The sequence below is a fragment of the Salvelinus fontinalis genome, chromosome 39, assembly GCF_029448725.1.
Source record: "Salvelinus fontinalis isolate EN_2023a chromosome 39, ASM2944872v1, whole genome shotgun sequence".
Lineage (NCBI taxonomy): Eukaryota > Metazoa > Chordata > Actinopteri > Salmoniformes > Salmonidae > Salvelinus > Salvelinus fontinalis.
Window position 1 is genome coordinate 7,351,622 of NC_074703.1, and position 12,228 is coordinate 7,363,849.

The 12,228-nt window shown below is 49.3% G+C and overlaps 1 protein-coding gene across 3 annotated transcripts in view; it reads left to right on the forward strand.

The window, feature by feature from the left end:
* The first annotated feature begins 1,333 nt into the window (after nucleotides 1-1,333).
* The window catches only part of LOC129838664 (ankyrin repeat and sterile alpha motif domain-containing protein 1B-like), a 245,952-nt gene continuing 235,057 nt past the window's right edge, over nucleotides 1,334-12,228 (forward strand). For all 3 annotated transcript variants that reach the window (XM_055905781.1, XM_055905783.1, XM_055905784.1), the window contains exons 1-3: nucleotides 1,334-1,483; nucleotides 3,155-3,301; nucleotides 11,953-12,028. In XM_055905781.1, coding sequence (XP_055761756.1) covers nucleotides 1,424-1,483; nucleotides 3,155-3,301; nucleotides 11,953-12,028 — 283 coding nt within the window. In that variant the 5' untranslated portion in view covers nucleotides 1,334-1,423. The remainder of the gene's footprint in view (nucleotides 1,484-3,154; nucleotides 3,302-11,952; nucleotides 12,029-12,228) is intronic.

Genomic DNA, 12,228 nt, shown 5'->3' on the forward strand with positions numbered 1-12,228 from the left:
AGACCGTTAACAGGGGGGATAGAATGCTACACTGACCATAGACTGTTAGCATGAGGGATAGAAGGCTACACTGACCATAGACTGTTAGCAGGGGGATAGAAGGCTACACTGACCATAGACTGTTAGCAGGGGGGATAGAAGGCTACACTGACCATAGACTGTTAGCAGGGGGATAGAAGGCTACACTGACAGAGACTGTTAGCAGGGGGGATAGAAGGCTACACTGACCATAGACTGTTAACAGGGGGATAGAAGGCTACACTGACCATAGACTGTTAACAGGGGGGATAGAAGGCTACACTGACAGATACTGTTAGCAGGGGGGATAGAAGGCTACACTGACCATAGACTGTTAGCATGAGGGATAGAAGGCTACACTGACCATAGACTGTTAACAGGGGGGATAGAAGGCTACACTGACAGAGACTGTTAACATGGGGGATAGAAGGCTACACTGACCATAGACTGTTAACGGGGGGATAGAAGGCTACACTAACCATAGACTGTTAGCAGGGGGGATAGAAGGCTACACTGACAGAGACTGTTAGCAGGGGGGATAGAAGGCTACACTGACCATAGACTGTTAACAGGGGGATAGAAGGCTACACTGACCATAGACTGTTAACAGGGGGGATAGAAGGCTACACTGACAGAGACTGTTAACATGGGGGATGGAAGGCTACACTGACCATAGACTGTTAACGGGGGGATAGAAGGCTACACTAACCATAGACTGTTAGCAGGGGGGTTAGAAGGCTACACTGACCATAGACTGTTAGCAGGGGGGATAGAAGGCTACACTGACAGAGACTGTTAGCAGGGGGGATAGAAGGCTACACTGACCATAGACTGTTAACGGGGGGGATAGAAGGCTACACTGACCATAGACTGTTAACAGGGGGGATAGAAGGCTACACTGACCATAGACTGTTAGCAGGGGGATAGAAGGCTACACTGACCATAGACTGTTAGCAGGGGGATAGAAGGCTACACGGACAGCAGGGGGGATAGAAGGCTACACTGACCATAGACGGACAGCAGGGGGGATAGAAAGCTACACTGACCATAGACGGACAGCAGGGGGGGATAGAAGGCTACTGTGGGCAGTTCTGGGACAGATGAATTGGGTTGAAGAGAAGAACTCTGCCCTGGAGATTCAGGAGAGTCCTCTGGTCAACTTTGTGTGTGACACTAGAGTTTGTCCCACACTGTAGATGGAGCTGTGGATGCAAAGACTGACAGTCCATGAGTTCAACATAATAGATGGATCCATATTGTGAAGCGATACATTGTTTTTTTACTCAGACAGTTGTTACCCCCCTGCATACAGAACCATGAGAGGGAGACAGCGCTGCACTGTGCGGCCCAGTACGGCCACTCTGAGGTGGTGTCCATCCTACTGCAGGAGCTGACAGACCCCACCATGAGGAACAGCCGCGACGAGACGCCCCTGGACCTGGCCGCGCTCTACGGACGACTTCAGGTGAGGATGGACCTGAGCAAGGTTTCTTCCTTCTACAGAGTTTCCCCAAACCAATCTGCCTCTGATTCTGCTTACTCTCTGTGGTCTAGGCCGGGTTACTGTAAAAGCAATTTGTGTCATTTTAAAAGGCTTTTATAGGCATTTGAGAGAGGGAGAGCCTTTGACTATTTTCATTAGTTGTGCTAGTTGAGAACTACAACAAAATACATTATATATACAAAAGTATGTGGACACCCCTTCAAATTAGTGGATTCGGCTGTTTAAGCCACACCCGTTGCTGACAGGTGTAAATAATTGGGCACACAGCCATGCAATCTCCATATACAAACATTGGCAGTAGAATGGCCGTACTGAAGAGTTCAGTGACTCAACGTGGTGCCGTCATAGGATGTGACCTTTCCAGCAAGTCAGCAAATCAAATTTCTGCCCTGCTAGAGCTGCCCCAGTCAACTATAAGTACTGTTATTGTGAAGTGGAAACATCTAGGAGCAACAACGGCTCAGACGCAAAGTGGTAGGCCACACAATTTCACAGAATGGGACCATCAAGTGCTTAAGCGCGTAGCGTGTAAAAATCGTCTGTCCTCGGTTGAAACACCACCGAGTTCCAAACTGCCTCTGGAAGCAATGTCAGCACAAGAGCTGTTTGTCGGGAGTTTCATGAAATGGGTTTCCATGGCCGAGCAGCCGCACACAAGCCTAAGATCACCATGCTAAATGTCAAGCGTCTGCTGGAGTGGTGTAGAACTCACCGCCATTGGACTATTGAGCACTGGATACGCGTTCTCTGGAGTAATTTATCACGCTTCACCATCTGGCAGTCCGACGAACGAATCTAGGTTTGGCGGCTTCCAGGAGAACACTACCTGGCCCAATGCATAGTGCCAACTGTAAAGTTTGGTGGAGGAATAATGGTCTGGGGCTGTTTTTCATGGTTCGGGCTAGGCACCTTAGTTCCAGTGAAAGGAAATCCTAACACTACAGCATACAATGACATTCTATACGATTCTGTGCTTCCAACTTTGTGGCAACAGTTTGGGGAAGGTCCTTTCCTGTTTCAGCATGACAATAACCCCGTGCACAAAACAAGGTCCATACAGAAATGGTTTGTCAATTGGTGTGGAAGAACTTGACTGGTCTTGACTGGTTGAGCCCTGATCTCAACCCCATCGGACAGCTTTGGGATGAATTGGAACGCAGACTGCGAGTCAGGCCTAATCGCCCAACATCAGTGCCCCACCACACTAATTCTCTAGTGGCTGAATGGAAGCAAGTCCCCGCAGCAATGTTCCAACATCTAGTAGAAAGCCTTCCCAGAAGAGTGGAGGCTGTTAAGGGGGGACCAACTCCATATTAATGCCTATGATTTTGAAATTAGATGTTCGACGAGGAGGTGTCCACATACGTTTGGTCCTGACGTGGCTTGTGGTCCTGACGGTCTGAAAACAATGTTGTATGTAATACTGTAGTAACGGACAAGGGCCTGTATCAAATACCTACACATTTAGATCTTAGAACTCATGTCCTCTGGGCTTGAACCCATCTCTCCTCCCCTCTCCTCCCATCTCCTCCTCTCTCCTCCCCTCTCCTCCCCTCTCCTCCTCTCTCCTCCCCTCTCCTCGCCTCTCCTCTCCCCTCTCCTCGCCTCTCCTCCCCTCTTCTCCCTTCCCAGGTGGTCTGTATGTTGGTGACCGCCCACCCCAACCTGATGAGCAGCCACGGGACAAGGCTCCACACACCCCTGCACCTGGCCGCCCGCAACGGGCACCACTCAGCCGTGCACACCCTGCTGGAGGCCGGCATGGACGTCAACTCCCAGGTCAGTGGTCTAGGGGTCAGGGTCACTGAGTCAGGGGTGGGTGGGTATGGGTTGGGTGGGGGATGAGGAGGGTGTCGTAGGTTAGCTTTTATACTGCAGGTGTGTTGTTGGGGGGGGGGGTCACTCTGCGTTTCCACTTCAATACAACATGTTCTCCTGTAGAGGGAGGTGAAGAGAGGTGAACTAAATGTCAACTCAGCCTTAAAGGAAATCTCCTCCCAAAAACAATCACTTGGTATTTGTTTCATTTTGTCAGCAATCAAGTTTTCAAGATATGTAACTTTCAAAATACATAAATAATCACTCTATGATGCATTTAGCATCACCTGGTAGTCATGGTGAAACCATGCTTCAGCTTTGTAACAGTTCTCTTCCCTCCTGCAGAAGTTGCTCCAGTAAATCTGACTGTCTCTTTAGCTCAAGATACACTCTCTCCTCTCTCCTTGTAATGAATGTTTCAAGCCTGTCTCCTGTGTTTTTAATGAGTTGGTTCTGTATCTAAGGAGAATCTTTCTTCTACTCAACCTCTTTCTGAATATGGTTTTGCGGTAATATTAGCAGAACACAGCAACGTACAGTGTGTGTGTTTGTGAGGGGCGGTCGGAGTAGGTCAAGGATGAGTTTGAGATGTGTGTGTGTTGTCTTCATACATACAGTATGGTACTGTGTGTGTGTGATTGCATCAGATACAGAACGTGTGTGTGTGTGTGTGTGTGTGTGTGTGTGTGTGTGTGTGTGTGTGTGTGGGCAGGGGGTGTAGAATGATGTGGTTATTCAAATGAGTGAATAATTGATGGGGAACAGGGAGAGAGACAAGGATGAGAGTAGTACGGGGTGTTCCTGAGTTCATACACCCTCTCTCTCTTCACCCCGCCCCTCTCTCTCTCTTCACCCCGCCCCTCTCTCTCTCTTCACCCTCCCCTCTCTTCACCCCTCCCCTCTTCACCCCTCCCCTCTCTTCACCCTCCCCTCTTCACCCCTCCCCTCTCTTCACCCCTCCCCTCTCTTCACCCCTCCCCTCTCTTCACCCCTCCCCTCTCTTCACCCCTCCCCTCTCTCTTCACCCCTCCCCTCTCTCTTCACCCCTCCCCTCTCTTCACCCCTCCCCTCTCTCTTCACCCCTCCCCTCTCTCTCTTCACCCTCCCCTCTTCTCCCGTCACCTCTCTCTCTTCTCCCGTCACCTCTCTCTCTTCTCCCGTCACCTCTCTCTCTTCTCCCGTCACCTCTCTCTCTTCTCCCGTCACCTCTCTCTCTTCTCCCGTCACCTCTCTCTCTTCTCCCGTCACCTCTCTCTCTTCACCCCGCCCCTCTCTCTCTTCACCCCACCCCTCTCTCTCTTCACCCCACCCCTCTCTCTCTTCACCCCGCCCCTCTCTCTCTTCACCCCGCCCCTCTCTCTCTTCACCCCACCCTCTCTCGCTTCACCCCACCCTTCTCTCGCTTCACCCCCGCCCCTCTCTCTCTTCACCCCTGCCCTCTCTCTCTTCACCCTCCCCTCTCGCCCCTCTCTTTTCCCCTCTCTCTCCCATCTCTCCCGTCACCCTCTCCTCTCTCTCTTCACCCTCTCCTCTCTTCTCTTCTCCCCTCCCCTTCCCTCTCTCCCTTCACCCTACCCTCACTCTCTTCACCCTACCCTCCCCTCTCTTCTCCCCTCTCTCCCTTCACCCTCCCCTCTCTCCCTTCACCCTCCCCTCTCTCTCTTCACCCCTGCCCTCTCTCTCTTCACCCCTGCCCTCTCTCTCTTCACCCCTGCCCTCTCTCTCTTCACCCCTGGCCTCTCTCTCTTCACCCCTGGCCTCTCTCTCTTCACCCCTGCCCTCTCTTTCTTCACCTCTGCACTCTCTCTCTTCACCCCTGCCCTCTCTCTCTTCACCCCTGCCCTCTCTCTCTTCACCCCGCCCCTCTCCCTCTTCACACCGCCCCTCTCTCTCTTTTCCCCTCCCCTCTCTTCCCCCTTCCCTCTCTTCACCCTCTCTTCACCCTCCCCTCTCTTCACCCTCCCCTCTCTCTCTTCACCCTCCCCTCTCTCTCTTCACCCCTCCCCTCTCTCTCTTCACCCCTCCCCTCTATCTCTCACTCGCTCCCCTCCCCTCTAGCTCTCTCCCCTCCCCCCTCTCTCTCCTCCTCTCCAAAGCCACACTGTCAGATCTGTGCTTTGACATTAAGGAGTGGAATGAACATACAGTCCCACAGATGGTGGGGTAAATAGCAGTGTGTGTCAGTGCCTAGTAAAATAATTACATTAAAGCCCATCGTTTGAATTAATAATGAATGAGGATATCTCTCTCTCTCTCTCTCTCTCGCTCTCTCTCTCTCTCTAATGATGAGGGGATTCTATATGGAGAGACCTGTTGCTCTGTAGGCAGGTAGAGAACCAAGGGCAAAAGTTGAGCCCGCTGGATATAAACACACACACACACATTCAGACTCCCCCGACACACACACACACACACACACACCTTTATACTTGAGTGTCAAACTGTATTGAAAGGCCCCAAGTGGCGAAGCGGTCTTTTTTTTTAACATGGATTTTTATTTCACCTTTATTTAACCAGGTAGGCTAGTTGAGAACAAGTTCTCATTTGCAATTGCTACCTGGCCAAGATAAAGCATAGCAATTCGACACATACAACAACACAGAGTTACACATGGAATAAACAAAAGATACAGTAGAACAAAGAAAACAAAAAGTATATATACAGTGAGTGCAAATGAGGTAAGATAAGGGAGTTAAGGCAATAAATAGGCCGTGGTGGCGAGTAATTACAATATAGCAATTAAACACTGGAATGGTAGATGTGCAGAAGATGAATGTGCAAGTAGAGATACTGGGTGCAACGGAGCAAGATAAATAAATAAATACAGAATGGGGATGAGGTAAGTAGAAAGATGGGCTGTTTACAGATGGGCTATGTACAAGTGCAGTGATCTGTGGGCTGCTCTGACAGCTGGTGCTTAAAGCTAGTGAGGGAGATATGAGTTTCCAGCTTCAGAGATTTTTGCAGTTCGTTCCAGTCATTGGCAGCAGAGAACTGGAAGGAAAGACGACCAAAGGAGGAATTGGCTTTGGGGGTGACCAGTAAGATATACCTGCTGGAGCGCGTGCTACGAGTGGGTGCTGCTATGGTGACCAGTGAGCTGAGATAAGGTGAGGCTTTACCTAGCAGAGACTTGTAGATAACCTGTAGCCAGTGGGTTTGGCGACGAGTATGAAGCGAGGGCCAACCAACGAGAGCGTACAGTTCGCAATGTTGGGTAGTGTATGGGGCTTTGGTGACAAAATGGATAGCACTATGATAGACTGCATCCAGTTTGTTGAGTAGAGTGCTGGAGGCTATTTTATAGATGACATCACCGAAGTCGAGGATCGGTAGGATGGTCAATTTTACTATTTTTTTTTTATTTGTTAACTTGGCTTTCGAAGACCTTAGAACGGCAGGGTAGGATAGATATAAGTCTGTAGCAGTTTGGATCTAGAGTGTCTCCCCCTTTTGAAGAGGGGGATGACTGTGGCAGCTTTCCAATCTTTGGGAATCTCAGACGATACGAAAGAGAGGTTGAACAGGCTAGTAATAGGGGTTGCAACAATTTCGGCAGATAATTTTGAATGAGAGGGTCCAGATTGTCTAGCCCGGCTGATTTGTAGGGATCCAGATTTTGCAGCTCTTTCAGAACATCAGCTATTTGGGTGAAGGATAAATGATGGGGGCTTTGGCGGGTTGCTGTGGAGGGTGCGAGCAGTTGACCGGGGTAGGGGTAGCCAGGTGGAAAGCATGGCCAGCCGTAGAGAAATGCTTATTAAAATTCTCAATTATAGTGGATTTATCGGTGGTGACAGTGTTTCCTAGCCTCAGAGCAGTGGGCAGATGGGAGGAGGTGCTTTTATTCTCCATGGACTTTACAGTGTCCCAGAACTTTTTGAGTTAGTACTACAGGATGCAAATTTCTGTTTGAAAAAGCTAGCCTTAGCTTTCCTAACTGCCTGTGTATATTTGTTCGTAACTTCCCTGAAAAGTTGCATATCACGGCGGCTGTTCGATGCTAATGCAGAACGCCACAGGATGTTTTTGTGCTGGTTAAGGGCAGTCAGGTCTGGAGTGAACCAAGGACTATATATATTCCTAGTTCTACATTTTTTGAATGGGGTATGCTTATTTAAGATGGTGAGGAAGGCACTTTTTAAGAATAGCCAGGCATCATCTACTGACGGGATGAGGTCGTCATTCCAGGATACCCCGGCCTGGTCGATTAGAAAGGCCTGCTCGCAGAAGTGTTTTAGGGAGCGTTAAACAGTGGTGAGGGGTGGTCGTTTTGTCGCAGACCCATTACGGATGCAGGCAGTGATTGCTGAGATCTTGATTGAAAACAGCCAGCAGCATACCACCCTGCATACCACTGCTGGCTTGCTTCTGAAGCTAAGCAGGGTTGGTCCTGGTCAGTCCCTGGATGGGAGACCAGATGCTGCTGGAAGTGGTGTTGGAGGGCCAGTAGGAGGCACTCTTTCCTCTGGTCTAAAAAATATCCCAATGCCCCAGGGCAGTGATTGGGGTCACTGCCCTGTGTAGGGTGCCGTCTTTCGGATGGGACGTTAAACGGGTGTCCTGACTCTCTGAGGTCATTAAAGATCCCATGGCACTTATCGTAAGAGTAGGGGTGTTAACCCCGGTGTCCTGGCTAAATTCCCAATCTTGCCCTCAAACCATCATGGTCACCTAATAATCCCCAGTTTACAATTGGCTCATTCATCCCCCTCCTCTCCCCTGTAACTATTCCCCAGGTCGTTGCTGCAAATGAGAATGTGTTCTCAGTCAACTTACCTGGTAAAATAACGGTAAAATAAAAATAAATAAATAAAAATTAGAAATCTGTATTCCCAATGAAAATCCATTGAAAAGAGAGTGACCTCAAAAAAACAAACATCTGAATGGTTTGCTAAATAAGTTATGTTATACTCACAGACATGATTCAAACAGTTTTAGAAACTTCAGAGTGTTTTCTATCCAAATCTACTAACAATATGCATATCTTATCTTCTGGGGATGAGTAGCTGGCAGTTGAATTTGCGTATGCTTTTCATCCAAACGTGAAAATGCTAACCCCTATCCTAGAGAAGTTAAACTCATTTACCAATGTCGGTTCAATTACTTGAGTTCCATTTAGTTCAGTTTTTTTTGTGAGTTCAACATGCCGTTTCTCTAGAGAGAAATCAAATTATTCATGAGAGAAATCAAGTCAAGAACTATGTGGGACGCTGGGCTGAAGGGAGTTGTGGTTTTCTTTAAGCAAATATTCAACCTAGATCAGCGCAGAAACATGGTAATTAACCACATTGACCATAATCCATTGCGGCAGTTTTTTCCAGATCAGAGAGGAACAAGCGAAGCGAGAGGTCCCACTCTCGCCAAAATCTGTCCAAAATATGCCCAATACGTTTCCATCGGTTTATTTTGGACCTAAACTTGTCGCCTGCCTTCCCGCCTTTGTGACAACAACACTGGTTGTTAGGGCGGAGACATGCGTCTCGTCATTGTCTACAGATCTCTGGATGGAGACAATGGAATATTTTCAATGTTCTGGCAATTGAATGTTCACTTTTTGGTTTTGGAATTTCCATGAAACAGCTCTATAGTCATTGTAAGGTCATTATTTCATAATACATTTAATGGGACTTCAAAAAGCACTAATCGCTCAACACTACTTCAAGGTGACTTCGGTCGTCAGTCGAACAGTGTTTCCTCCGACACGGAGGTGTTGCTGCTGACTTCTGGGTTAAGCGAGCACTGTGTTAAGAGTTAGCGCGTCTAGGTGGGTCATGTTTCGGAGTTGCAGCGATGAAACAAGGTCGTAGCTAGCAATGGGAGAAAATGTGGTAAAATAAAGGCCCAAAACAAAACCCTCTTCAGTCAAACAGATAGGAAGTTAATCTTCTTTGTGAATCGATTTCCTCATTTTCCAGTGACATCACCAACTAATCGCCATGGGAAACGACACAGGAAGGGGTTTGAGGGGGGAAGTGGGGGAGGGTCTGCCGGTTTGGTTTCCTGTCCCTCGATGTATGCGTGTGTGCTCCCTCCAAACTCATTGCCCAGTCACCTCTAGTTCCATGTAACCGTGGGTTGTGAAGCTTTTTGTCTTTTCTCAATTTTGATCTTTTTGTCCTTGTTTATACCCTGTCTTCTGGATTCTGTGGTATTGGATGATCAGATGCCCTTTCATTGGCATGCTTTGACCTTTGAACTGTAAGGGTCAGTCAGACGCACCAGGATTGGGTGTGTTGGAACACAGGAGGAGCAGTCCTGGGTTTTGATTGGTCGATGTGTTGGATTTTTGGGGTATTTCCTGGCTGTGTTGATAATACCTTGGTGATAGAGGTAAGACGCACGCACGCACGCACGCACGCACGCACGCACGCACGCACGCACGCACGCACGCACGCACGCACGCACGCACGCACGCACGCACGCACGCACGCACGCACGCACGCACACACACACACACACACACACACACACACACACACACACACACACACACACACACACACACACACACACACACACACACACACACACACACACACACACACACACACACACACACACACACACACAGCATGCTTTTTGCAATTAGTCACAAGGCAGGAGCCTGGCAGGGTGTTAGTGTGAGAGATCCAGCTGAGGTCAGAGGTACTGAAACACACAGGGTGTGTGCTTTTTCATGCTTGTCTAAGTAATCACAGTTACTGTACACTAAATCTTTGACAACTATGGAAATCCAAGATGGCGCCCACAAGTTGATGTCCCCTCCCACAGTTTCTCTGCATTTCATCATGCCACCAATAGACCAATGTATTCTACAGGGCCTAATGCCACTAGCATCCAGGCCATATGGAGAGGGAGGAAACTGCTGTGTATTTGGAATGGGACGTTCCCACCACGCGGCTCTGTATACAAAGAGTTTTCTTGGGCGATGTCTTAAAATCATTCTTTTCTTTTTCTCCCACATCACCCTCCCCTCTCTTGCTTTCTATTATTCGATCTCCTTCTCTTTCTCTCGTACCCTCCCCCCTGTCTTTACCTCTCTCTCTCTTTCTCTCGTACCCTCCCCCCCTCTCTTTACCTCTCTCTCTCTTTCTCTCATACCCTCCCCCCCTCTCTTTACCTCTTTACCTCTCTCTCTCTTTCTCTCGTACCCTCCCTCCTCTCTTTACCTCTCTCTCTCTTTCTCTCGTACCCTCCCCCCTTTCTTTACCTCTCTCTCTCTTTCTCTCGTACCCTCCCCCCTCTCTTTACCTCTCTCTCTCTTTCTCTCGTACCCCCCCCCCTCTCTTTACCTCTTTACCTCTCTCTTTCTCTCGTACCCTCCCCCCTTTCTTTACCTCTCTCTCTCTTTCTCTCGTACCCTCCCCCCTCTCTTTACCTCTCTCTCTCTTTCTCTCGTACCCTCCCCCCCTCTCTTTACCTCTTTACCTCTCTCTTTCTCTCGTACCCCCCCTTTCTTTACCTCTCTCTCTCTTTCTCTCGTACCCTCCCCCCTCTCTTTACCTCTCTCTCTCTTTCTCTCGTACCCTCCCCCCTCTCTTTACCTCTCTCTCTCTTTCTCTCGTACCCGCCCCCCTCTCTTTACCTCTCTCTCTCTTTCTCTCGTACCCTCCCCCCTCTCTTTACCTCTCTCTCTCTTTCTCTCGTACCCTCCCCCCTCTCTTTACCTCTCTCTCTCTTTCTCTCGTACCCTCCCCCCCTCTCTTTACCTCTCTCTCTCTTTCTCTCGTACCCTCCCCCCTCTCTTTACCTCTTTACCTCTCTCTTTCTCTCGTACCCTCCCCCCCTCTCTTTACCTCTCTCTCGCTTTCTCTCGTACCCTCCCCCCTCTCTTTACCTCTCTCTCTCTTTCTTTCGTACCCTCCCCCCTCTCTTTACCTCTCTCTCTCTTTCTCTCGTACCCTCCCCCCTCTCTTTACCTCTCTCTCTCGTTCTCTCGTACCCTCCCCCCTCTCTTTACCTCTCTCTCTCTTTCTCTCGTACCCTCCCCCCTCTCTTTACCTCTCTCTCTCTTTCTCTCGTACCCTCCCCCCTCTCTTTACCTCTTTACCTCTCTCTTTCTCTCGTACCCTCACCCCCTCTCTTTACCTCTCTCTCTCTTTCTCTCGTACCCTCCCCCCTCTCTTTACCTCTCTCTCTCTTTCTCTCGTACCCTCCCCCTCTCTTTACCTCTCTCTCTTTCTCTTGTACCCTCCCCCCTCTCTTTACCTCTCTCTCTCTTTCTCTCGTACCCTCCCCCCCCTCTTTACCTCTCTCTCTCTTTCTCTCGTACCCTCCCCCCCTCTCTTTACCTCTTTACCTCTCTTTTTCTCTCGTACCCTCCCCCCTCTCTTTACCTCTCTCCCTCTTTCTCTCGTACCCTCCCCCTTCTCTTTACCTCTCTCTCTCTTTCTCTCGTACCCTCCCCCCTTTCTTTACCTCTCTCTCTCTTTCTCTCGTACCCTCCCCCCTCTCTTTACCTCTCTCTCTCTTTCTCTCGTACCCTCCCCCCTCTCTTTACCTCTTTACCTCTCTCTCTCTTTCTCTCGTACCCTCCCCCCTCTCTTTACCTCTCTCTCTTTCTCTCGTACCCTCCCCCCTCTCTTTACCTCTCTCTCTCTCTCTCTCAGACGGAGAATGGCAGTGCTCTCCACGAGGCAGCTCTCTATGGGAAGATGGATGTGGTTCGTCTGTTGCTAGACTCAGGTGGGTGTCATGAGAGAGTCCATGTACCCCCCCTCATACCACTGTCCCTTTTCTTATGTGTATGTAAACCTGTCCCCTGTGTTTACCCCCCTGATACCTCTGTTCCTGTTCTTATGTGTATGTAAACCTGTCCCCTTTGTTTACCCCCCTCATACCTCTGTTCCTGTTCTTATGTGTATGTAAACCTGTCCCCTGTGTTT